Source organism: Saccopteryx bilineata, chromosome 3, assembly GCF_036850765.1.
Source record: "Saccopteryx bilineata isolate mSacBil1 chromosome 3, mSacBil1_pri_phased_curated, whole genome shotgun sequence".
NCBI lineage: Eukaryota > Metazoa > Chordata > Mammalia > Chiroptera > Emballonuridae > Saccopteryx > Saccopteryx bilineata.
In genome coordinates, this window is record NC_089492.1 from 104,129,237 (window position 1) to 104,153,667 (window position 24,431).

Sequence of the window (24,431 nt, forward strand, 5' to 3'; positions counted from 1 at the left end):
CTTACTGTTACTTCTCTAAAAATCTAAAATAATCATGTATTCTGAGACACACCTGGCCAAAAAAGTTCAGATAAAGGACTATGGACCATAAGTATTTACTTCACAGGTTTGAGAAGATTTAATTAATCTAATGTAAAATGAATTGTCGCCTGGTAGAGGAAAGCTCAGTGTAGACTGGCAGGTTTTTATCATAAACACGTAAAGGACCGGGCACTTAGCATTCTTGTAGCAAGTATTTATCAAGTGCCTACTATGTGCAACGCTTTGAGAATGCAATATCAACAGGAGACTTTATCTACTGTTGACAAGTTTGGGTCCTTCATTTCCCGGTTCGTTGGCAGAAGGACTCCAACTGCAAAAATTTTCTAGCAGGTGCTGGCTGGAAGGCATTTCCCTGCAAGGGTCTGTTTCCGCCGCCCTTCGGTATGCCCCAACGCGGGGCGAGCACTCTGCACACACGCGCCCACCCCGAACTCGCAGTCCCCACGACCATCCGCTCCCCTTCTAGAGAGTCGGCTTTTCACGACGGGTGGCCAGTCAGGGGCGCCCGGCTTCCGGCCGCAGTGTTCCAGTCGCGACCCGTCCTCGCGTTTGCGCGCAAAATCCATAGCGCTTCCCACCTGGGGGCGCTGAGCCAGGCGGGTGGCAGGCAGCAGGGACCGACCGCAACAATGCGCGGCGCGCCGACCCCTCCCCTTCTCACGTCTCCAGGCGCCTCAAGGAGGCGGGGCCGGGCGCGCGCCGCCGAGACCCCGCCCACGCACACGGAGGCGCTAGGCGATTGGCGGCTGAGGCCAGTGTTCCTCGGCGCAGCGCGCGCCTCCCCCAGATTTCCCGCCAGCAGACGCCGCGCGGTCGGTGGTGGGCAGTGCTAGTCGCTGGGTCCGATAGAGCGGTTGGGCCTTGCCGTCTGTCGCTATGTCGCGACAGAGCACGCTGTACAGCTTCTTCCCCAAGTCTCCAGCGGCGCTGAATAATGCGAACAAGGACCCGATCAAGGCCTCAGGTGAAGGCCGCACCGCCGCTGCCACCGGGGCCTCCCCTTCCTCCAGCGGGGATGCGGCCTGGAGTGAGGACGGGCCTAGTCCTGGGCCCTTGGCGAACTCTGCGTCGCTGGCCGAAGCGAGGAACCTCAACGGAGGGTTGCGGAGGTCGACGGGACCTGCGGTGCCCTCCAGGTAGCAGGGTGGGGGTGGGGGGTCGAAGGCGGGGGCAAAGGGACGGGACGCGGGAAGGCCGGGCCATGGAGGCTCGCCCTGGACGACTGGGGTGTGTGTGTGATCAGGCCTTGGGCTCGGGGGAGCTGGGGCTGCACACTTGGCTTGAGGGAGTGTCGGGGCTGAGTTTGTAGCATTGGGGGCTTTAGATTGCAAACAAGGTAGGAGGAAATAGGCTGCAGGAGGAAGGGGGGAGGGCAGACGCACGGAGTTGGGAGGAGGGGGAGCTGCATTCAGCTGGGTTGTTGGGCAGGGTAGAGAGGGAGGCAAACTGGTTCGGGTACCGGGAAGAATGGGGAGATGGGAGCACGGGGGGTGGGGCAGAAAGAGAACGGAGGTTTGCACGCTCCTGGAGGAGGAAGGGGTGTTGCCTGCCCCGGGCGAGGGGGAGGGGTGGCGGGAAAAAGCAGTGCCTGCGGGAGGATGAAAGCTGGTATCCTGGAGGGAGTGGATGCCAGGACAAGGTTCCTCCTTCAAACCTGGAATAGTGAACTAGGGCTCCAATAGGCGTTCAGGGAACTCACTTTATGTTTGGATATGTGGAGGCGGTGGGCCCTCGGCCTGGGTTTTTTGTGTTGTGCGGGAGTTCAGAGTGGGATGGATCTCTGAGAGCGCCGGGGGTGTGTCACACCGCATAAACCAGGGGGTCTGATTGGTCCGGGTTAGAATTGCGAGTGCAGGGGCTGGCGGAGCAGAAAGTGCTCGGATCTGCCTGGGTTATCCCTCAGGTAGATATAGCATGTACACCAAAATAAGTGAAAATTTGAGACCGTTAATTTTGACACACGTGAATATTATATCGAGTTGAAGAAAATCATATATTATGAAATAGCGCATCTGTTGACGGTTCCGCGGGCGGATAGGGCTCCTTATTTTTTCGGAGTTGAGAGTGACGCCCTACGTACTTTATTTGGCTTTGAGCAGGGATGTACGAACGTGATTGTGGGGAAACCTGCCTGGAAGTGTACTGTTTTCTGGGCAGTTAAGTGCTGTTCCAGGTCTTGGCTGCCTTTTTGTCAGAGTAGAGGGTGACATTTTGAAAACCTTGCATTTGTTGTATTAGGCACAAAGTGTAATGGTAGCCGTTTGGAAGGATGAAGAAATAGAGGTCCAGAAAATAGAAAGAATGCTAAGATCAGAGAGCTGGTTAGTGGTCCTGAGGAGTTGATTTGAAATGCCTGAGTTTTAGGTGTGTTACAGATTTTTCAAAGCCTAAATGTAATTATAGTGTTATCCTCATTTCAGCAACCCTTTCAGGCCGTTTAGATAGTTGTGTAAAGAGTAACACGATATGCCTCCCCAGATTATGCCTCTCTGGCATAAAAATTATTTTGAGCTATTATTATTGAGAAACAAAACATTAGAAAAACTCTTAAAACTGTTAAGTTACTCCTGTACATGAAATTTCCATTTGTAAGGGTGTCTCTTTCTCTACCAGTAAGAGGGATGACTAAATTACTAGAAATAATGGAGAAAGCACTGACTTTAATATGCATAACAACCTTACCTTTGTTAACTGTTTTCCTGGTAACCTCCCAAAACTGCCCCTACATCTTTCCTTTGTCTTTAGCTGCAGGTGATATTTGAGGCAGTGATTTGGGCTGTCTCAGAGTTAAATCAGATTTCCTTAGTATTCCTCTTGTATGCAGGAGGTATTCGTGTTAATAGATTTTTGTTTGCTTTACTCTTTTTTATAAAGATTTTACTTATTTTATGGAGGGGGCAAGAAGTATCAACTTATAGTTGCTTCAGTTTAGTTCATTGATTGCTTATTGTTTGTGCAAGGTTAGAGGGGAAAATATTTTTCCTTCCCTACCTATGCATCCTCTGTAACAGTCTATTTTTTATGGTGAGAGAAACGTGAGTTGATTCTTTCTGCATCCATGCTAAACAGACACATTTATTGTTGTTTTAGGTATTGAGTAGGAAGTATATGCTATTTGGCTTTTTATTATATATTTTCAGATAATAGAAAGTTTATTTAGAAGGTACAGAGGTTGTAGAAGTGAGCTAGTTGGGCCCTGCAGGCTCAGAAAACAAGTTGCAGAGGCAGAAGAAGGGACTGTTGGAGCTTAGGAGAGAGAAAGGCAAAGGTAACACACTTGGGTGGGGGAAGAAAAGACATGGGGGTGCTTTGGAGAGGGAGAAAAGACACTTTTTTTTTGAGGTCTGATCTCAGAAGACCTGTGAAGTCATGAACAATGTAAAAGCATAGCTTTTTTTTTTTTTTTTTTGAAGCTGGAAACGGGGAGAGACAGTCAGACTCCTACAAGCGCCCGACCAACCGGGATCCACCCCGCACGCCCACCAAGGGTGACGCTCTGCCCACCAGGGGGCGATGCTCTGCCCCTCTGGGGCGTCGCTCTGCCGCTACCGACCAGAAGCCAAGGAACCATCCCCAGTGCCCGGGCCATCTTTGCTCCAATGGAGCCTTGGCTGCGGGAGGGGAAGAGAGAGACAGAGAGGAAGGAGGGGGTGGGAGTGGAGAAGCAAATGGGCGCTTCTCCTATGTGCCCTGGCCGGGAATCGAACCCGGGTCCCCCACATGCCAGGCCGACGCTCTACCACTGAGCCAACCGGCCAGGGCCTGAAGCAAAGCTCTTGATCTCCTACTATGGGGACCATTTACAGAGGATTTGAGAAAGATGAGCATTTGATACTAGGCTTCCAAAGAAATTCTCCAGTATACAGCTTGGGCCTTCATCCAGCAAATGTTCATGTACCCACTTTTCCAGGCACGGTATTAAGCATTACGGATCCTCAATATAACAGTGAACAGAACAAGCAAAAAGGCAGTAATAGAGCAGGAGCAGAGTGTATGAGTTCTGTGTGTTTTGGGAGGAGAAGGGGTATGTATGGGTCAGGGTAGGCTTACAACTCTCTAGGCTGAGACCCAGGGGGCATCTAGGAGTTAGCCAGGCATCGCGAGGGTGCGGAGGTGGTGTTAGGAAGTTAAGTCAGGAAGAGGAAGGTCCTGCAAATTCTGACTAGAAAGAAGAGAGCCTAAGATGGAAGCCTTGGTGGAGGTTTTCAGGGATCCAGTCATGAACAGGCTGATGGACCAAAAAGACATTTTGACTTTTTTTGAGAGTCAGTGGAAAGCTTTAAAAGACATTGAGTATCTCCCTCCCCCCATTTAATTAATTTTAAAAAGGACTGTTTATTGATCTGAGAGAGAGAAGAAAAAGAGAGAAAGCGAGAAGCATCAACTCTTGTAGTAGTTGCTTTCCGCATGTGCCTTGACCAAGCAAGCCTGGGGTTTCAAACTGGTGACCTCAGCATTCCAGGTTGATGCTTTATCTATTGTGTCACCACAGGTCAGGCAAATTATTGATAATTTATTTTTCATAATCTCATTTTGGTAACTGTTGATTATGGGTAATGAGGATAGTAAAAATCTTAGTATATGCCCCTGTCCCCACTCAGACAAGAAATGGTACATCAGACCTGACAAGTTTTGAGTCTTTAGTTAAGGTAACGATCTGCCTAGTTGTAGGAGCCTTTCCTGAGAATTTTCATACAGTTAAACATTTATAATATTTTGTTCCAAGTTATGTCACACTAAAATAATATATTTTTTGACAGAGTCAGAGAGGGAGAGATAGGGTCAGACAGACAGGAAGGGAGAGAGATAAGAAGCATGAATTCTTCATTGTGGCTCCTTAGTTGTTCATTGATTATTTTCTCTAAAAAAAAGGTAGATTGCTGCCCTGGCCAGATAGCTTTGATCAGAGTATCATCCCAAAGCACAGAGGTTGTTGGTTCGATCCTTACAGTATATTACAGTAACAGGTCAATGTTTGTTTTCTTTCCGTTCCTCTTTCTAAAATCAGTAAGTTAAGAAAAAACATTTAAAGAAGTAAACAGCAAAATGTTGATTATAAATTTGGGGCACAATCCGTAATGGACACCAAGGTTATGGAATAAAGAGAAAACAAAATGTGATTAAATTTTTTTCCTCATTGATTTGAGAGAAAGGGAAAGGGAGGAGGAGAATCATTAACTTGTTTCACTTGATTGTTCCACTTAGTTGTATATTCATTGACTACTTCTGTAACTGCAACCTCTGATTCTGGGTCAGCGCTTTATCCGCTGAGCTACCCAGCCAAAGCCAAAAATAATGTGATTTTTAAAGCAAAATTTTAAAAGATCTGTTCAATGTATATTTAGCATCACTAAACCATTTATTATTTTTGGTTGTATGAAGGTTTTCACATTTCTCTTTTTATCACTGTCTTTAAAATTCTAATAGCAGACATTTAAGATCTATTACAGTTGTAAAGTTATAATTGAATACATAAGTATGTCAAGATAATTCCAATATTTATTTTGGTGTTTCAGCTTGGGGCTTTAGGAAGAGCCAATGTATTTCACGTTGTAATTGTAAGGTGACTTTTTGGCTTAAATATTTTCATATTGGATTTACATTGCATGGGGCTAGATGATCCTTGTTAATATTAACACAGTCTTAGTTATATGAAAAGAGGGAGATGTTAAGATTGTCAGAAAATATAGCCAAATATTAAAATACAGTAAAATTATTGTGTGGCTTAAACAATTTGAAGTAGAGCGAGTTATATTGTCCATGTGATTTTATAAGATTGCTTGGCTCTTATTTATTTATTTATTTATTTATTTATTTATTTTTTATAGAGACAGTGAGTCAGAGGAGGGATAGACAGGGACAGACAGACAGGAACCGAGAGATGTAGTTTTTCATTGTGTGTTGCAACACCTTAGTTGCTCACTGATTGCTTTCTCATATGTGCCTTGACCGCGGGCCTTCAGCAGACCGAGTAACCCTTGCTCGAGTCAGCGACCTTGGGTTCAAGCTGGTGGGCTTTTGCTCAAACCAGATGAGCCCGTGCTCAAGTTGGCGAGTTCGGGGTCTCGAACCTGGGTCCTCTGTATCCCAGTTCAACACTCTATCCACTGCGCCACCGCCTGGTCAGGCAAGATTGCTTGGATCTTAAAAGGACAAATGTATGAAAGATAATAATTATAGCACATTCCAACTGTTATCCCATGTTTACATTATATTTGCATGTTTTTAAATAAAATATTTAGTGTAGGTAGGAAAATCTGAATATTTGCATGGATTTATTCCTTTTATTTTTGTCTTTGGAAACTGCATATCTTCCAGAAATAAAAATCTTAAATTGCCTTTAAAGAATTAAAGTCTGTACAGAAAAACTAATAGAGTAAAAATTTCTTTGTTGACATTAAGAAAACTTGAGAATGTTTACAATTTTTAGTCTTACTACAATACATTTTATTATCTGCTCATTTATCTTTTTAGCTTGAAGCCAGTGTTTGCTAGGCCAGAATTTTTAGTTACTTTTTCTTAGCCTTTTAGCATTGGAGGAACCATGACTATTACTATATTTTTTAGGCTTAGCATTTTATAATATATTGTGAATTCTTAACAGCAGAGAAGTTTAGTTATGTGTAAGAGTCTTTAGACAGTTATATTTAGGGTAAGGTGATGTTGAAAGACAAAATTTTTGCTTAAGCAGTTCAGTTTATAACATTTTAGGTTTATAGATGAATTCATTTCAAACTTATGATTAATTTTTTTACAGTTTTTCTCTAGTGGTGATGTACACTTGCCTTTCAAATAAACTTAAAGACATTAAATCTTTGAAGTGGTTATTTGAAAGGGAATCTTTTCTAATCATTTCTGAGACCTTTTTTTTTCTTTTTAACAGAGTCAGAGAGAGGGATAGATAGGGACAGAGAGATGAGAAGCATAATCATCAGTTTTCGTTGTGATACCTTAGTTGTTCATTGATTGCTTTCTCATATGTGCCTTGACCGTGGGCCTTCAGCAGACTGAGTAACCCCTTGCTCGAGCCAGTGACCTTGGGTCCAAGCTGGTAAGCTTTGCTCAAACCAGATGAGCCCGTGCTCAAGCTGGCAACCTTGGGATCTCCAACCTGGGTCCTCCACATCCCAGTCCGACGCTCTATCCACTGCGCCACCGCCTGGTCAGGCATTTGAGACCTTTGAACACTGTTTTACAATTTTCACTATATTTGTAGAAAAGAGTTTTAACCTAATAGTAAGTAGTCTTAGAAAGCTCAAGTTACTTACTTTGGGATAAAACTAGAATGATTATTGGTGTTAAAACAGCACTATTTTATTAAATAGTACAATTTTAGATATATAGAAATCATAATTTCCCCCACCTGTCTTTTGGGTCTCAGAAACTTGAGTTACTCTTAACTGAAGATAGGAACTTTCAGGAGGCAGGTGTGGCCATCACACATTTTTTTGCTCAAAACTTTAGATCTATTCCCTTAGTTTCCTTGGGAGCCCCTAATAGAACTTAGATTTCTGCAGGTGCTATGTTGCCTCATACCAGGCAAAATAGAACTTCCCTGGATTTGGGGCATCTTGCTCCCCTGAACTTCAGAGTATAACACCAAAATGTGTGTTCTTATCAGAGTCTCTGATGCACTAACTCTGTTCTTGAGAATTTGAAACCTTTTTTTCTTTTTTTGACAGAGAGGTACAGATAGGGACAGACAGACAGGAAGGGAGATGAGAAGCATCAATTCTTTGTTGCTGCACCTTAGTCGTTGATTGCTTTCTCATATGTGCCTTGACTCTGGGGGGCTACAGCAGAGCAAGTGACCCTTTGCTCAAGCCAGCGACCTTTGGGTTCAAGCCAGCAACCATGGGGTCATGTCTATGATCCTGCACTCAAGCTGGTGACCTTGGGTTTTTCGAATCTGGGTCCTGTGTCCCCGATTGACACTCTTTCCACTGTGCACCACTGTACCCCACCGCCTAGTCAGGCGAGCGAATTTAAACCTTTTATAGACATATATATATGTCTATAAAACAAGTTTCCTTGACATAATGTATAATTTGCTCTGTTTGGCGAATCTTTGTAAATTCATATATATATAATGAAATACACTGCTCACAAAAATTAGGGGATATTTCAAAATGAATATGAAGTGATAAAATATTCCCTAATTTTAGTGAGCAGTATAGCAGGTGTCCAGTTGAGCCCTTCTTTAATTCTTTTTTTTTTTTTTTTTTTCATTTTTCTGAAGCTGGAAACGGGAGAGACAGTCAGACAGACTCCCGCATGCGCCCGACCGGGATCCACCCGGCACGCCCACCAGGGGGCGACGCTCTGCCCAGCAGGGGGCGACGCTCTGCCCATCCTGGGCGTCGCCATGTTGCGACCAGAGCCACTCTAGCGCCTGAGGCAGAGGCCACAGAGCCATCCCCAGCGCCTGGGCCATCTTTGCTCCAATGGAGCCTTGGCTGCGGGAGGGGAAGAGAGAGACAGAGAGGAAAGCGCGGCGGAGGGGTGGAGAAGCAAATGGGCGCTTCTCCTGTGTGCCCTGGCCGGGAATCGAACCCGGGTCCTCCGCACGCTAGGCCGACGCTCTACCGCTGAGCCAACCGGCCAGGGCCCCTTCTTTAATTCTTAAGAACTATAATTCAGTTCACACAGGCAACAAAAATAGTTTTCAGTTTTACAAACCAAGACTACTTTGTAAACTTCAATACTGGTCAGTCTCAGGGCTCATCTAGAGAGATTTACTAATTTCAGTACACAGGGGAAGAACTGCCCCAAACTGGTCAGTGATGCATTAAGGCTTCTCTGTTTACACACCAGAACCTTAGTTGAGTCTCCATTTCAAAAGGGATTTAATTGCCTTAAAGAAGGGCAGCTTTGTACTTTTTGGAATATAGAGGAACTTAACTGGAGAGCACTAGGAAATTCTAATTATGTAGTATTTAATATTATTAGCAAACTACATAGTTATGTTTGTTATTTTATTAATAAATACTGTGGGTTAGATCCACTTCCTGATACATATCATATTGTAGTATGAGTGTGATTGGAGAGCAATATACATTTGTGTGTATACCTTTTCCTACCATCAATATTCTACTAGAATTTTGCCAGTTTTTAACTTTGAAATGCTCTGCCTGATGTGTGGTGGCGCAGTGGATAAAACGTCAACCTGGAATGCTGGGGTTGCTGGTTCAAAACCCTGGGCTTGCCTATTTAAGGCAAATACAGGAAGCAACTACTGAGTTAATGTTTCCCATTCCCCCCCCCTCCGTCTATCCCTCCCTCCCTCCCTCCTTCCTTCCCTCTCTTCCTGCTTCTCCCTCAACTAAAAGTCAATAAATAAAATAAACAAAAAGCTTTGAAAGGTTCTGAAAAAGCTTCTCATGTTAATAGTTAATACCAGAATTCATTATATTTTTGTTCATCTTACATATTGCGGTATGCTTATTTATTTTTTAAAAATATTTTATTAATGTTTTACAGGGCTAGAAGTGTCAACTCATAGTTGTTTCTCTTTAGTTGTTCATTGGTTGCTTGTTGTATGTGCCTTGACCAGGCAAGCCCAGGGCTTTGAACTGGTGACCTTAGTAATTCCAGGTTGACTATCCACAGGCCAGGCAATATTTGCTTATATTTGAAAAAATGACTTGAGCCCTTACAGGGTAGCAGTTGGTTAGAGAGAGCATTGTCCCAATGTGCCAGGGTTGCAGGTTTGATCCCCAGTCAGGGCACATACAAGAATTAACCAATGAATGCATAAATAAGTGGAACAACAAATCTATGTTTCTTTCTCTCCTCCCCTATCTCCCCCCTTCCTCTTTCTCTAAAATAAATAAAAATTTAAAAATTTTGAAAATCTTACTTAAAAAATTACTAGTTCTAGAATTTCTGGGCTTGAATTAATATTAATACCAGAAGACTTCAGAGGAGTCTTTAACAATACCTTCCTTGGAATTCTTTATTCGTAGGTAATTACCTTTAATGTAACTGAACCAAATATTGACCAAGTTATTTATTTCCTTTTGGCAGCAGTTCTTGTGACTTCTCACCAGGTGATTTGGTTTGGGCCAAGATGGAGGGTTACCCCTGGTGGCCTTGCCTGGTTTACAACCACCCTTTTGATGGAACATACATTCGTGAAAAAGGAAAGTCTGCACGAGTTCATGTACAGTTTTTTGATGACAGCCCAACAAGGGGCTGGGTTAGCAGAAGGCTATTAAAGCCATATACAGGTAAGAGAATTACTTTGCAGAGTCTATGTGTGTGATATGAAAATGAGAGGGCCCATGCACAGGAGTGTGTCAGCATCTCCTAATACATTGAAATTAAGTGTATTTTACTTCAGCAAATTGTAGGAGTGGTGGGGTGCAAGCTTTAGCATGGGAAAAGGACAAGAAACATCTGTCTTCAAATAACTTGTTGTATGGAGTGGCATTTTTGTGTCCTTTGAGTGACTACAGCAATATTATCCCCTTAAAGGAAAAATGATTTAATAGTTGGATCTCGTGATTTGGACCAAAATACCAAATTCAGACACGAAAAGGGTAAATTATACAGTGTGCCCATCTTAAAGGATCAAAAAGAAAGGCCATGCAATCAGGCTACATAGCATATAAATAAATCAATACCATTCTCGAACATATGAAGGGAGTTGTATGCTTATCTGGCCTGCAAAATTGTCACCTATGATGCACACACCTGAGTTCACTTTCACATCAAACTAATAGAACTTTAACTTTGTCTTCACGGGCCAAGCTTTATTTATCACAGCTACTAGCAGAATACGATAATATGTGTAGCTTCACTAGGATTTAGGTGCGTGTACCCTGTCAATTTCTTGAATTATATAGTACATGTACAGTATGATTGCATAATATAATGACTATACACTCAAGTATGAACAAGTCATTATCCTTATGAGACTTTCCAGGCTAAGACACTGTTGAACTCAATGTTTTAGAATCAGAACAAGGGTCAGTCAGTTCCCCAGAAATATCTGGGAAACATGCCTTTTGGCCATAATGCTCATCCTGTAGGGTATGGAGGGCACACTGAAGAAAGTTAAGTCTACATGGAAATCAGACATGCAGGATGGAATGATGATAATCAGGAAATTTTGGTTCTGTCTTCACTAAGAGATCAAATACTGTAGTTTTCATTTGTGTTGTTATTTCTAAAAGTCACCTCTGCAGTAGAGCTTTTTGTTCTTTAAATTTCCAAATTGAAAAAAAAAATTTCCAAATTGTTTCAAAACATATATGAATAAAGAAGCAGAGGCACATGGATTAAAAAAACAATAGGTTTTTTTTGGAGAGGTAGTCCTTAGAATTCTAGAGTTTTGTATCAGGTTTTTGGGAATGATGCCATTAGATAGGTATGTGTGTGTGGGGGGTGAGTACAGTGCAATAAGCACTTTGGGAAAAGTTCAGACCTGTTCTCCAAATGATTTTACTAGTTGCAGTTTTACTTTAGGCAGCTTATACAAGTTGCTAAATCCATGAAACTAGAATGTCTTACTACATAGTTTTAGTATAGAGAAAGAATGAAATAAAATGTGAAATTTGGATCTGGTAAATTTAGACAGATTCAGGTTTCTTTTCCAATTATAGTTCTATTTGGGCAGAAGAAAACAGACATTCCTAGTTATGACTCCTGGAAAAGAATGAAACAATTTTGTACCATTAGAGCAGTGATCTGCATCTAACCTACTCAGTGGATAGAAGTGTCATAAAATATTACAGCTTTTTAAAATGAAATAAAGGAATAGTTACTGTAGAGCACTGCTACTGTTTGAAAAAAATTAACACATTTAAAGTCGGAACTGGGTTACCCTCCCTAAATATTAGGGTCCCTTACATTATGGTTATTTTAAAATAAATCCTTACTGCCTTGGGGATAACTTATTTTTAATACTATATTATAGCTTTATTTAACTGACAGTGTAGTCTCTGCCTTCCTAAAGTAAGTTGTTTTTTTTTTTAAAAAAAAGGGTCTTAAAATAAACCCTTTGACATCTCATGCTTCACCTGAAGAGATATGCCTTACCTCCATGTTGATGGCTACAGTCCCAAATGATTAGACGAGATACTAAGTGATTCAGGGTGATGCAAGTTCAAGGAGGTAAAATAGGTCATTGCAGTTCCACTGGTACTTTTACCCTGAAGATTCCTTCCTTGTGGCTTTATTGATCTATCTATACCAGGGGTCCCCAAACTACGGCCCGCGGGCCACATGCGGCCCCCTGAGGCCATTTATCCAGCCCCCGCCGCACTTCCGGAATGGGCACCTCTTTCATTGGTGGTCAGTGAGAGGAGCATAGTTCCCATTGAAATACTGGTCAGTTGGTTGATTTAAATTTACTTGTTCTTTATTTTAAATATTGTATTTGTTCCCGTTTTTTTTTTTACTTTAAAATAAGATCTGTGCAGTGTGCATAGGGATTTGTTCATAGTTTTTTTTATAGTCTGGCCCTCCAATGGTCTGAGAGACAGTGAACTGGCCCCCTGTGTAAAAAGTTTGGGGACCCCTGATCTATACTAATTAAAATAATGGGATATTAAAAATTATACTTGATTACTGTTATTCTTACTCATTTGGACAGTTGAACCAACTGTCCAGCCAACAGTTCTTATTTATAAATATATTTTTAGGTTCAAAATCAAAGGAAGCCCAGAAAGGAGGTCATTTTTACAGTGCAAAGCCTGAAATACTGAGAGCAATGCAACATGCAGATGAAGCCTTGAATAAAGATAAGATTAAGAGGCTTGAATTGGCAGTGTGTGATGAGCCCTCAGAACCAGAGGAGGAAGAAACGGAGGTGAGACATTGCAGTTATTTTTGCTAGGAAAGTGATGGGGGCAATTAAAGTGATAATTCTCTTACTTTACATCTGTATATACTTGACTACTCACACACACATTCCTTTTTTTTTTTTCTTTAATTACTGATTTTAGAGAGAGAGGAGGGGGGTGGAGAGAGAAACATTGATTTGTTGTTCTACTCATTCATGCATTCATGGGTTGAGTGTTATATGTGCCTCAGCTGGGAATCCAACTCAACCCTGGCATAGTGGCATGATATTCCAATGACTGAGCTACTTACCCAGTCAGGGTTATACACATGCTTCTATACTTCCCTGGATTGTAGGTTAAATTAGATTACATAGAGTCCCTGCAGCCTAGCACCCCATTTTATTTAAGTTCTCAAACCTGTTGGAAGAGAGCTAGGATGGGAGAGACATAGTAATAAAATTGGTCTTGGTGTCTGATAGTAAGCTTAGGAAATTAATTATCCATTTTTATGCTCTAATTCTTCTTGTATTTTGGATTAATAAGAGCAAAGGTTGAGTAACCTTCAAATGTTGATAATGATCACTATTTCAGTGAATTAAATCACATTAAGGAAATAAACAAATTTGTTCATTTCAAACATTTTCTAATTTAATAAATTAATGAGGTATGTGCTTAAAAGAGATTAATCTCCAAGCTTCATTTTTATGTTTTAATCTATTGTCTTATATGGGAAGGAATAGGCAAATTAATATAATGGGTATTTTAAGAGAAGTAAAAGAAAAAGTTTCTAATTTTGAGGCTGAGACCAGAGAGTCATAACCTTAGTCAGGTTTAGAAGTGGATGGTAACTGCAGAGATCATTTAGCCTTATACTTGGGAGAGAGATCCATGACCAAGAAGATAGTTGGTTTGTGGACACGCAAGGACTAGAATTGTTATAGATTAACTGCTTTATTATACTAAAGAATATATAAAACAGTAAATTCCATACTATGTTTGTCTGTAGAAGAGAAGTAACCCTGGAAGATAACAGGGAGATTTAAAGATTTTATTTCTACAGCTATGACTTAATGAATATACATCACCTACAGGTATTTGTAATGTATGGTCATGCTTTATCACTATAGTAGATTGAACTGTCATGACAGGATCACTTAATCTTGTTTGTAGTGTGATACGTATTTTAATGTTAAATGAAACAAATTGGTACTCCTTGAGAAAGAAAATTCTCATTTGGAAGGTTGGTTTTTCTCTTGGTATATGAAATCTCAGCATATTGAGACAGATTCCACAGCAATACGTACTATAATTTTCCAAATTTGCTCTGTTTTTAAATATTCTTTTCTTGCTGGCCAGGTAAGCGCAACTTATGCATCAGATAAGGGTGAAGAAGATAATGAAATTGAGAGTGAAGAGGAAGTGCGACCAAAAGTGCAAGGATCTAGGCGAAGCAGCCGCCAAATTAAAAAACGGAGAGTCATATCAGACTCTGAGAGTGACATCGGTGGCTCTGATGTGGAATTCAAGCCAGATACTAAGGAGGAAGGAAGCAGTGATGAGATAAGCAGTGGAGTGGGGGACAGTGATAATGAAGGTCTGTACAGCTCTGTCAAAGTTGCTCCAAAGCGGAAGAGAATGGTGACTGGTAATGGCTCTCTCAAAAGGAAAAGTTCAAGGAAGGAAATGCCCTCAGTTACCAAACGAGCAACAGGCATTTCATCAGAAACCAGGAGTGCCTTGTGTGCTTTCTCTGCTCCTCAAAATTCTGAATCTCAAGGCCACATTAGTGGAGGATGCGATGATAATCGCCCCACTGTCTGGTATCACGAAACTTTAGAATGGCTTAAGGAGGAAAAGAGAAGAGATATAAACAGGAGGCGACCTGATCATCCTGATTTTGATGCATCTACACTCTTTGTGCCTGAGGATTTCCTTAATTCCTGTACTCCTGGGATGAGAAAGTGGTGGCAGATTAAGTCTCAGAACTTTGATCTTGTCATATTTTATAAGGTGGGAAAGTTCTATGAGCTGTACCACATGGATGCTCTTACTGGAGTCAGTGAGCTAGGACTGGTATTCATGAGAGGCACCTGGGCCCATTCTGGATTCCCTGAAATTGCATTTGGCCGATACTCAGATTCTCTGGTCCAGAAGGGCTATAAAGTAGCACGAGTAGAACAGACTGAGACCCCGGAAATGATGGAGGCAAGATGCCGAAAGATGGCACATATATCTAAGCATGATAAAGTGGTGAGAAGAGAGATTTGTAGGGTCATTACAAAGGGTACACAGACATACAGTGTGCTGGAAGGTGACCCCTCTGAGAACTTCAGTAAGTATCTCCTTAGCCTCAAAGAAAAAGAGGAAGATACGTCTGGCCACACGCGAGTATATGGTGTATGCTTTGTTGATGCCTCACTGGGAAAGTTTTTCATAGGTCAGTTTTCAGATGATCGCCATTGTTCCAGGTTTAGAACTCTAGTAGCACATTATCCACCAGTACAAGTCTTGTTTGAGAAAGGAAATCTTTCAACAGAAACTAAGATGATTCTGAAAGGTTCATTATCCTCTTCTCTTCAGGAATGTCTGATACCAGGCTCTCAGTTTTGGGATGCAGCCAAAACTTTGAGAACTCTCCTTGAAGAAGGATATTTTAAAGAAAAATTAAATGAGGACAATGGGGTGATATTACCCCAAGTGCTTAAAAGTATGACTTCAGAGTCTGATTCTATTGGATTAACACCAGGAGAGAAAAGTGAATTGGCCCTCTCTGCTCTTGGTGGTTGTGTCTTCTACCTCAAAAAATGCCTTATCGATCAGGAGCTTTTATCAATGGCTAATTTTGAAGAATATATTCCCTTGGATTCTGACATGGTCAGTGCTACAAGACCTGGTGCTGTTTTTCCTAAAGCCAGTCAAAGAATGGTGCTAGATTCTGTGACATTAAACAACTTGGAGATTTTTCTGAATGGAACAAATGGTTCTACTGAAGGTACCCTAATAGAGAAAATTGATACTTGCCATACTCCTTTTGGTAAGCGGCTCCTAAAGCAGTGGCTGTGTGCCCCACTGTGTAACCCTTTTGCTGTCAATGATCGTCTAGATGCTATTGAAGACCTAATGGCTGTGCCTGACAAAATCACTGAGCTTGTAGAACTTTTAAAGAAGCTTCCAGACCTTGAGAGACTACTGAGTAAAATTCATAATGTGGGGTCTCCCTTGAAGAGCCAGAACCACCCAGATAGCAGGGCTATAATGTATGAAGAAACTACATACAGCAAAAAAAAGATTATTGATTTTCTTTCTGCTCTGGAAGGATTTAAAGTCCTATGTAAAATTATAGAGATTATGGAAGAAGTCATTGATGGCTTTACATCTAAAATCCTTAAACAAGTCATAACTCTGCAGACCAAAAATCCTGAAGGCCGTTTTCCTGATTTAACTATAGAACTAAACCGATGGGATACAGCCTTTGACCATGAAAAGGCTCGAAAGACTGGACTGATTACTCCCAAACCAGGATTTGACTCTGATTATGACCAAGCTCTTGCTGACATAAAAGAAAATGAGCAGAGCCTCTTGGAATACTTAGAGAAACAGCGTAGTCGAATTGGCTGTAGGACAATAGTCTATTGGGGTATTGGTAGGAACCGTTACCAGTTGGAAATTCCAGAGAATTTCATCACCCATAATTTGCCAGAAGAATATGAGTTGAAATCCACCAAGAAGGGCTGTAAACGATACTGGACCAAAACCATTGAGAAGAAGCTGGCTAATCTGATAAATGCTGAAGAACGGAGAGATGTATCACTGAAGGACTGCATGCGGCGTCTATTCTATAACTTTGATAAAAATTACAAGAACTGGCAGGCTGCAGTAGAGTGCATTGCAGTGTTGGGTAAGACTTTATCAATAAGCTTGTTCCTAAGGCTTAGGTAATGTGCTGTGTCCCAGTTTTGCATTAAGATTTAAAATCATTGGAGAGTACCCATTGATGTATATCCCCCTAAACACCAGTAACAAGTTTATATATATATATATATATATATATATATATATATATATATATATATTAAGTATAAAATATACTTGCTCCTTCATGAGGCAAAATGACTAGGTTGCCCATAGTCATGTAAGTTGTTCACTGGAAATTTTTAATTAGTAGCCTCTGGCCTTCTTCCAGTCTTAAATTAAGATATTGCCTGACTGGTGGTGGCACAATGGATTGAGCATTGGCCTGGGACACTGAGGGCCCCATTTTTTTTTTTTTTAAATTTATTTATTCATTTTTAGAGAGGAGAGAAAGAGGGAGAGAGAGGAGAGAGAGACAGAGAGAGAAGGGGGAAGGAGCTGGAAGCATCAACTCCCATATGTGCCTTGACCAGGCAAGCCTAGGGTTTTGAACCGGCAACCTCAGCATTTCCAGGTCGACGCTTTATCCACTGCGCCACCACAGGTCAGGCTGAGGGCCCCATTTTGAAACCCAAAGTTGTCAGAGTGCTGGATCATCAGCTTGATTCCAAGGTTTTTGGCTTGAGCAAGGGGTCACTGGTTCAGCTTAAGGTGACTCCCCCAATCAAGGCACATGTGAGAAGCAATCAATAAACAACTATAGCGAAGCAACTGAATTGATATTTCTCATCTCTCTTCCCCCTCTCCCCTTCCTTTCTCAAAAATCAAACTTTTTTAGGCCCTGGCCAGTAGCTCAGTGGCAGAGCGTCGGCCTGGCGTGCAGGAGTCCCGGGTTCGATTCCCAGCCAGGGCACACAGGAGAAGCGCCCATCTGTTTCTCCACCCCCCCCCCTTCCTTCCTCTCTGTCTCTCTCTCCCCCTCCCGCAGCCAAGGCTCCATTGGAGCAAAAGATGGCCCGGGCGCTGGAGATGGCTCCATGGCCTCTGCCTCAGGCGCTAGACTGGCTCTGGTCGCAACAGAGCGACGCCCTGGATGGGCAGAGCATTGCCCCCTGGTGGGCGTGCCGGGTGGATCCCAGTCGGGTGCATGTAGGAGTCTGTCTGACTGCCTCCCCGTTTCCAGCTTCAGAAAAAATACAAAAAAAAAAAAAAATCAAACTTTTTTAGATTGTATTTATTAGTTTTAGAGAGTGACAGGGAGGGAGAAGTATCAAACATAGTTGCTTCACTTTGTTGATTGATTACTTTTCCTTTGTGCCTTGACTGGACAAACCCAAGGTTTCTAACTGGTTACCTCAGCATTCCAGGTTGACACTGTCCACTCTGCCACCAGAGGCCAGGAGAAAAGTGTATTTTCTATTAAAATAGTAATTGAGCCCTGACCAGTTGACTCAGTGGTAGAGTGTCGGCCTGGTGTGCAGGAGTCCTGGGTTTGATTCCCGGTCAGGGCACACAGGAGAAGCGCCCATCTGCTTCTCCATCCCTCCCCTCTCCTTCCTCTCTGTCTCTGTCTTCCCCTCCCGCAGCCAAGGCTCCATTGGAGTAGGGTTGGCCTGGGCACTGAGGATGGCTCCATGGCCTCTGCCTCAGGTGCTAGAATGGCTCTGGTCGCAACAGAGTGACCCCCCAAATGGGCAGAGCATCGCCCCCTGGTAGGCATGCCAGGTGGATCCTGGTCAGGCACATGTGGGAGTCTGTCTGACTGCCTCCGTTTCCAACTTCAGAAAGATACAGAAAAAGAAAAAAAAAGTAATTAAAAGATTGATAAATGTATTTTTATTAATTTTTCTATTAGAGGAAGGGACACAGTGAGACAGTCTTGGCAACCCCTACCTGGGGCCAAAGCTTGAAAAATGGAGCTTTCCTCAGCGCCTGAGGCCGACACTTGAACCGTTTTAGCCACTGGCTATGAGGAAAGGGGCGGTGGTGGTGCCCTGACCAGGAATCGAACCTGGGACTTCACAGGCCCAGCCAATGCTCTATGATTGAGCCAACTGACTAGGGCTGATAAATGTATTTTTAATGAGACAATTTCCAATTGGAGTTTTAGTATTTGATGAATACTGTTTTTAATGTTTTTTGTTTTGCACTAATTTAAAACTGTCCTTTGACCCATCACTTAATTTTAGTATTTTTGTAACCTCTGCAATTTTGAATTTCAGTGAATCTTTATTTATATTTCTTTTATTATTTAAAAAATATTTATTGATTTTAGTGAGAGAGGAAAGGAGAGAGAGAGAGAGAGAGACAGGAACATTGATCTGTTCCATATGTGCCCTGACCAGAAATTGAACTGGCAGCGTCTGCACTTTGGAGCGATGCTCTACCAACCAAGCTATCCTGCCAGGGCTCAGTAAATTTTTACATTACTGTTTCAAAAGATTTTAATCTTTTTTTTTTTTTAGCCCAAAATGTTCTCTAATTTTGTAACATTTTCAGCTTCATAATTTTTTTTTAATATTGCATAGCCAACTTATTTTGAGCCTTTTTTCTTCTATAGTTTTAAGTTTTTTGTTTTAAAAATACATGGCCACACTTTACCCAAATTTATAACACAATTGTGATCTGAACCAACTGTCTGGATTAGAATAGCATCCTTTTTTATTGTGTGCCACCTTTTTTCCTTAAGCCAGTACAATTTAAAACAGTTTGGTGGGTATATTAAAAATCCTCCTTTGGCACAGGTGTTCAAAGTTGGTGTGAATTTATTTTCCTCTTAAGATTGTGCCTATTGTCAGAATGTTATGCTTCTCTAAGGAAATGTTAGTTTCAGCGTTATAAATTCTATGAAGCCACATATATAACATTTAAACAACACTTAGGTTAATGACTCATTATTAATGAAAGTGCTGTATTGTGCAGTTAGTGATAATGATGTCCCTAAGCTAGAATGCCTACTGTTTCTGTCTAAAAAGAAAGTAGAATGCATCACTCTACTATAAAAGCATTTTTGGTAAACATTTTATAGATGTTGGGTCTTCACGATTATCAGGTAATCTCAAAAATGATGAAACTTCACTTTTTCTCGTTAACAGATGTCTTATTGTGCCTGGCTAACTACAGTAGAGGGGGTGATGGTCCAATGTGTCGTCCAGTAATTCTATTACCAAAGGAAGATACTCCTGTCTTCTTAGACCTTAAAGGATCACGCCACCCCAGCATTACAAAGACTTTTTTTGGAGATGACTTTATTCCTAATGACATTCTAATAGGCTGTGAGGAGGAAGAGGAGGAAAATGGGAACGCTTACTGTGTTCTTGTTACTGGACCTAATATGGGGGGCAAGTCCACACTCATGAGACAGGTAAACTGTCAAGGTTTTGTTACAGAAAGGCATTTCTAACAGTTTAAGAATGAATATTACATATTTAGGCCCTTTTTCAATAGTGCATGAATTACACAGAATTATGTCAATGACTTAAGGAATCAAAGGGACTCCCTTGTGTTGTAAAATTGAGAATTGTATTTTTCTTATCAGTCAACTATCTGCCTGATGTTAAGGAAAGACTATTAAAAAGGCGAGGGAGGTTTTAGGTCATGATTTCTTTCTTTTTTTCTTTTGTGAGAGGGAGAGATGAGAGGTATCAACTCATAGTTGCTTCACTTTATTTTAGTTCATTGATTGCTTCTCATATGTGCCTTGACTAGGGAGCTAAAGCCCAGCCAGCAACCTTGAGATCATGTTGATTCTACACTCAAGTTGGCAACCTTGGACATCAGCATCGCAGGTCAATGCTCTACCAGGGGTAGTCAAACTTTTTATAAAAACCGTCCACTTTTGCAGTGCTAGTCAACCTGGTCCCTACTGCCCACCAGCTTTCATGGTAGGCCAAACAGGGCGCCCTTTGGTTGCTTACTGCACTAGTGGGCTTTCCAGCTTTCATGGTGGGCCAAACAAGGCACCGCCCACCATGAAAGCTGAAACACCCACTATTTTGCGGGACCAGGTTGACCAGCACTACTGCAAAAGTGGGCAGTTTTTATAAAGTTTCACTACCACTGCGTAGCCACTTGAGCCACCATCAGTCAGACAGTTCATGATTTCTTTATAAGCTTTTTCATATGAATTCATTTCCTCTGAATATAGATTCATAATAAAATTATGCAAATGTTAGATTTGTTCTTCAGTTAGACTCATTTGCAGTAACTCATACAAAGAACCTTGGCAGACTTAGAAAAGCAGATAAAATTTGTGACCCTAGTAATTGTTGGTAACTACTTTTTAGGAAGACAAGAAATACATTTTTGTTTTCTCTTTATACCGGAGATTTGCGTACATTTTTAAAAGGGTTGTAGAAAAAACAAATTGACAAAGACAATGAGGCCTTGATGGAAATGTTTGCTGACCCTCCTTGCTCTCCTGTACTATATACTTAATATACACTAGATAAGCTAGCAGGCAGTACAGTGGTTTTCAATGAATTTGTGTGTCATCTATGTGCAAGGGTCATGCTAATCGTGTATTGTTCCAATTTTAGTATGTGTTGTGGAAGCAAGCACTTCTTTGCTCTAGGTGACTTGTTGGGTTTTTTAAGCAATCAACAAAAATGGACAGGGAGGACTCCATCCTCTGAAATATGTCCATTTGGTCTGGAATTGGTTCTAGGTATCAGTAGTTTAAAGATCTCCCAAGTGATCCTGTTGTGTCATTAGGATTGTGAAGGCTTCATTTTTTTTTTAAAGCAGTGACTCTACATAATGGTTCTTCAGAAAGATTGTTTGCTTGACTTATTGTCTGGCTTGTGTATAATTACAGATATATATCTCTGTGGATACCTATGATGTTCTTAATACCAGTCATAAAATACCTTTTTCTCCTTTATTCACAGGCTGGCCTATTAGCTGTAATGGCCCAGTTGGGTTGTTATGTACCTGCTGAAGTATGTAGGCTCACACCAATTGATAGAGTATTTACTAGACTTGGTGCTTCAGACAGAATAATGTCAGGTGAGGGTTTTCTGCATAAGGCTTTATTATTTGATGTCTGAATGTGTGTGTGTTGTGAAGCTGATGACTTTCAGGCATTTGAAAACATGCAATTCTTAATATACTATTAAGTAATCTCTTAATGAGATTTAACCTTTAGTACCACTAGGCAGCTCATGACAGATTCAAAGATGAACCTAAAAGATGAATTTACTGTTGTAATAGGATTTGAAAAATGATCACCCATTTGTGATTTTTCATTTTTAAAGGTGAAAGTACATTTTTTGTTGAATTGAGTGAAACTGCCAGTATACTTACACATGCAACAGCACATTCCCTGGTGCTTGTGGATGAATTAGGTAAGATGTTAAAATTTCCCTTTATTTAAAAAAAGAATATATTAATGGACTCATCTTTGTGCCATGAATTCAGTTGGAGATAATGTGAAAAGTCTTTGATTATGCTATTCAAATTTAGTTGCTATAATATGGGATAGGGATAATGAGACCATTATGGAGAATTAACAGGAAGTTTCTGAAGATCAGTAGTACTTGAACAGTACTCTAAAAAAGAAATGCACTCCCAATTCTAAGGGCTAAGCAGGCCTACTTGGCTAAACAAGGTCTTACAGAATAAAGATTTTACTTGTTGGGGTTTTCCTTTTTTGTGTTCTTTTGTGAGGTATATCCTTTTTTGGGGATATATATAATTTATGTATGTTTTTTACAGGAAGAGGTACTGCAACATTTGATGGGACAGCAATAGCAAGTGCAGTTGTTAAAGAACTTTCTGAGAACATCAAGTGTCGTACATTGTTTTCTACTCACTACTATTCATTAGTTGAAGATTATTCTCAAGATATTGCAGTGCGCCTAGGACACATGGTATGTGTAGACTACTTATTCAGAAGTTGTTTTGGTTTTTGAGAGGACCAACTAGGTATTTCCATTGTTAGTACATGAATAACTAATATTTCTCATTTTTAGGCCTGCATGGTAGAAAATGAATGTGAAGATCCCAGCCAAGAGACTATTACCTTCCTTTATAAATTCATTAAGGGAGCTTGTCCTAAAAGCTACGGCTTTAATGCAGCAAGGCTTGCTAATCTTCCAGAGGAGGTTATTCAAAAGGGACATAGAAAAGCAAGAGAATTTGAGAAGATGACTCATTCACTCCGATTATTTCGGTAATTATAATTGGATATTATTTTATCATGCAGCTGACCTTATTAAAACAGCAAAGGGGTATGGATAAATGTGAAATAAAACTTTTTCTTTTTAATTTTAAGGAAAGTTTTCCTGGCTAGTGAAAGGTCGCCTATAGATGCTAAAGCTGTCCATAAATTGCTGACTTCAACTGAGGAATTATAGACTACATCAGAAGCCTTGAGTTGACTTTTTTTGACAAAGGTGGTAAATTCAGACAACATTATGATCTAATAAACTTTATTTTTTAAAAATGACCATTTTTCCATTTCTTTCTAGGAAATTAAACCCTTTTAATTCTTATCTACCTTCTACATAATGGTTATTGAATACTTCACAATATATTAAGTCTAGATGTTATGGTACATGCATACACTTTCAGGCTGTTTATACCCACTGTCACCAATACACATAAATGAGGGAGGGGAGCTATGAAACTGTATAGGGCTGTATATATACTTGTCTCAGCTTAATGCAGGAAATTGTTTTAATTTCCAGCAGTTTGTCTAAACTGTTCAAAAAAAAACTATGAACAGAGTTCAAATACAGGACTGTTTTGAAGAGACTTTCTAAAGTGTACTTTAAAACATAGTAGTTTTTACCTTTCACAAAACTGAGTAACAAGAATACTTTTGTTTTACAGTGCATCCCTTCCTAGGAAGTCTCATTAAAACACTCACTTTTCTAGGGGTAATTTTGAATGCTGCACAGGAAAGGGAAGGAAATAATAGTCTTAACTTTTCTTAAAGGATACCAGAAACATTGCTGGATATAATTTAAGATTAGTGTTTTCTCTTTCATAGAAAGAACGTACATACTGGGACATGAGTACAGTTACAGCAAGTCTAGGTGTGCTAACAAAACGGCACATTCAAGTACAGTAAGATTTTGCTTGAAATTAAAAAACAAAACTACATGAGATTAAAGCATTAAAATCATATTTCTCAATCTGAATACATGTTAAAAAAATCAAAAGAAATGCAGAAGTGCTAGCTCACATTTTTTACCATATTACAAAAAGCAATCGGTACCCATGTCCATAAAGGCAGCAACAAAGCTGCTTGTCTATTGAAGAGAGTACTACTGCAATAAATTGGACTGCATTCAATGCTAGTTGTAAAAACACCAGCTTTTTTTCAGAAGTTGGTATCTGTACAAAATTGCAGCTTATTTTCTTCACTTCTGTCCCTTCAAAAAGTCTTTACACAGTAATGCTAAAACACCCAGCTTTGAGATCCTGAGTCAATATATTGCCACTTTCTTTTTGGTAGCTTGAGCTTCATAGTGTCAACTGACCTTGTGTATCCATTTTTTAATACAGTCTCTTCCTGTAGCATGGGCAAATATTTTAAATCTTCTTCCAAAAATGACTTAAGTTATGATGTTAGAATGGCAGAACTTTTTCTTTAGGGAAGGAATTCAGTTGTGCTGCAATGTATTAGATTCTATAGGTGGAGCAGAGTCATATAGTGTATCTGTATCATGTGTAGGCTCACCAGCTAATGTACAAGGATTAGACAATGTTCCAGCGCCACAGTCACAGAAAAACCTAAAGTGA

General features: G+C 40.7%; 2 protein-coding genes and 1 pseudogene across 5 annotated transcripts in view; 1 reads left to right on the top strand and 2 right to left on the bottom strand.

Moving 5' to 3' along the window:
• Positions 1 to 828: 828 nt before the first annotated feature.
• Positions 829 to 23,130, top strand: MSH6 (mutS homolog 6). 4 transcript variants are annotated; one of them, XM_066267076.1, is made up of 10 exons: positions 829 to 1,178; positions 10,069 to 10,271; positions 12,690 to 12,856; positions 14,187 to 16,728; positions 19,778 to 20,046; positions 21,572 to 21,689; positions 21,938 to 22,027; positions 22,398 to 22,552; positions 22,655 to 22,854; positions 22,957 to 23,130. In XM_066267076.1, the coding sequence occupies exons 1-10, from the start codon at positions 919 to 921 to the stop codon at positions 23,036 to 23,038; spliced, it is 4,086 nt and encodes a 1,361-aa protein (XP_066123173.1). In that variant the 5' UTR covers positions 829 to 918; the 3' UTR covers positions 23,039 to 23,130. The 4 variants fall into 4 exon arrangements, with proteins under 4 accessions (XP_066123173.1, XP_066123176.1, XP_066123174.1 ...); XM_066267079.1 differs by having other exon boundaries at positions 829 to 1,167; positions 10,072 to 10,271; XM_066267077.1 differs by having other exon boundaries at positions 859 to 1,006.
• Positions 21,141 to 21,240, bottom strand: LOC136332769 (U6 spliceosomal RNA; annotated as a pseudogene).
• FBXO11 (F-box protein 11) overlaps positions 23,097 to 24,431 on the bottom strand; it is an 89,732-nt gene continuing 88,397 nt past the window's right edge. Inside the window, exon 23 of the mRNA XM_066267080.1 lies at positions 23,097 to 24,422. Within this exon, the coding sequence (XP_066123177.1) occupies positions 24,293 to 24,422 (130 nt within the window). The 3' untranslated portion in view covers positions 23,097 to 24,292. The remainder of the gene's footprint in view (positions 24,423 to 24,431) is intronic.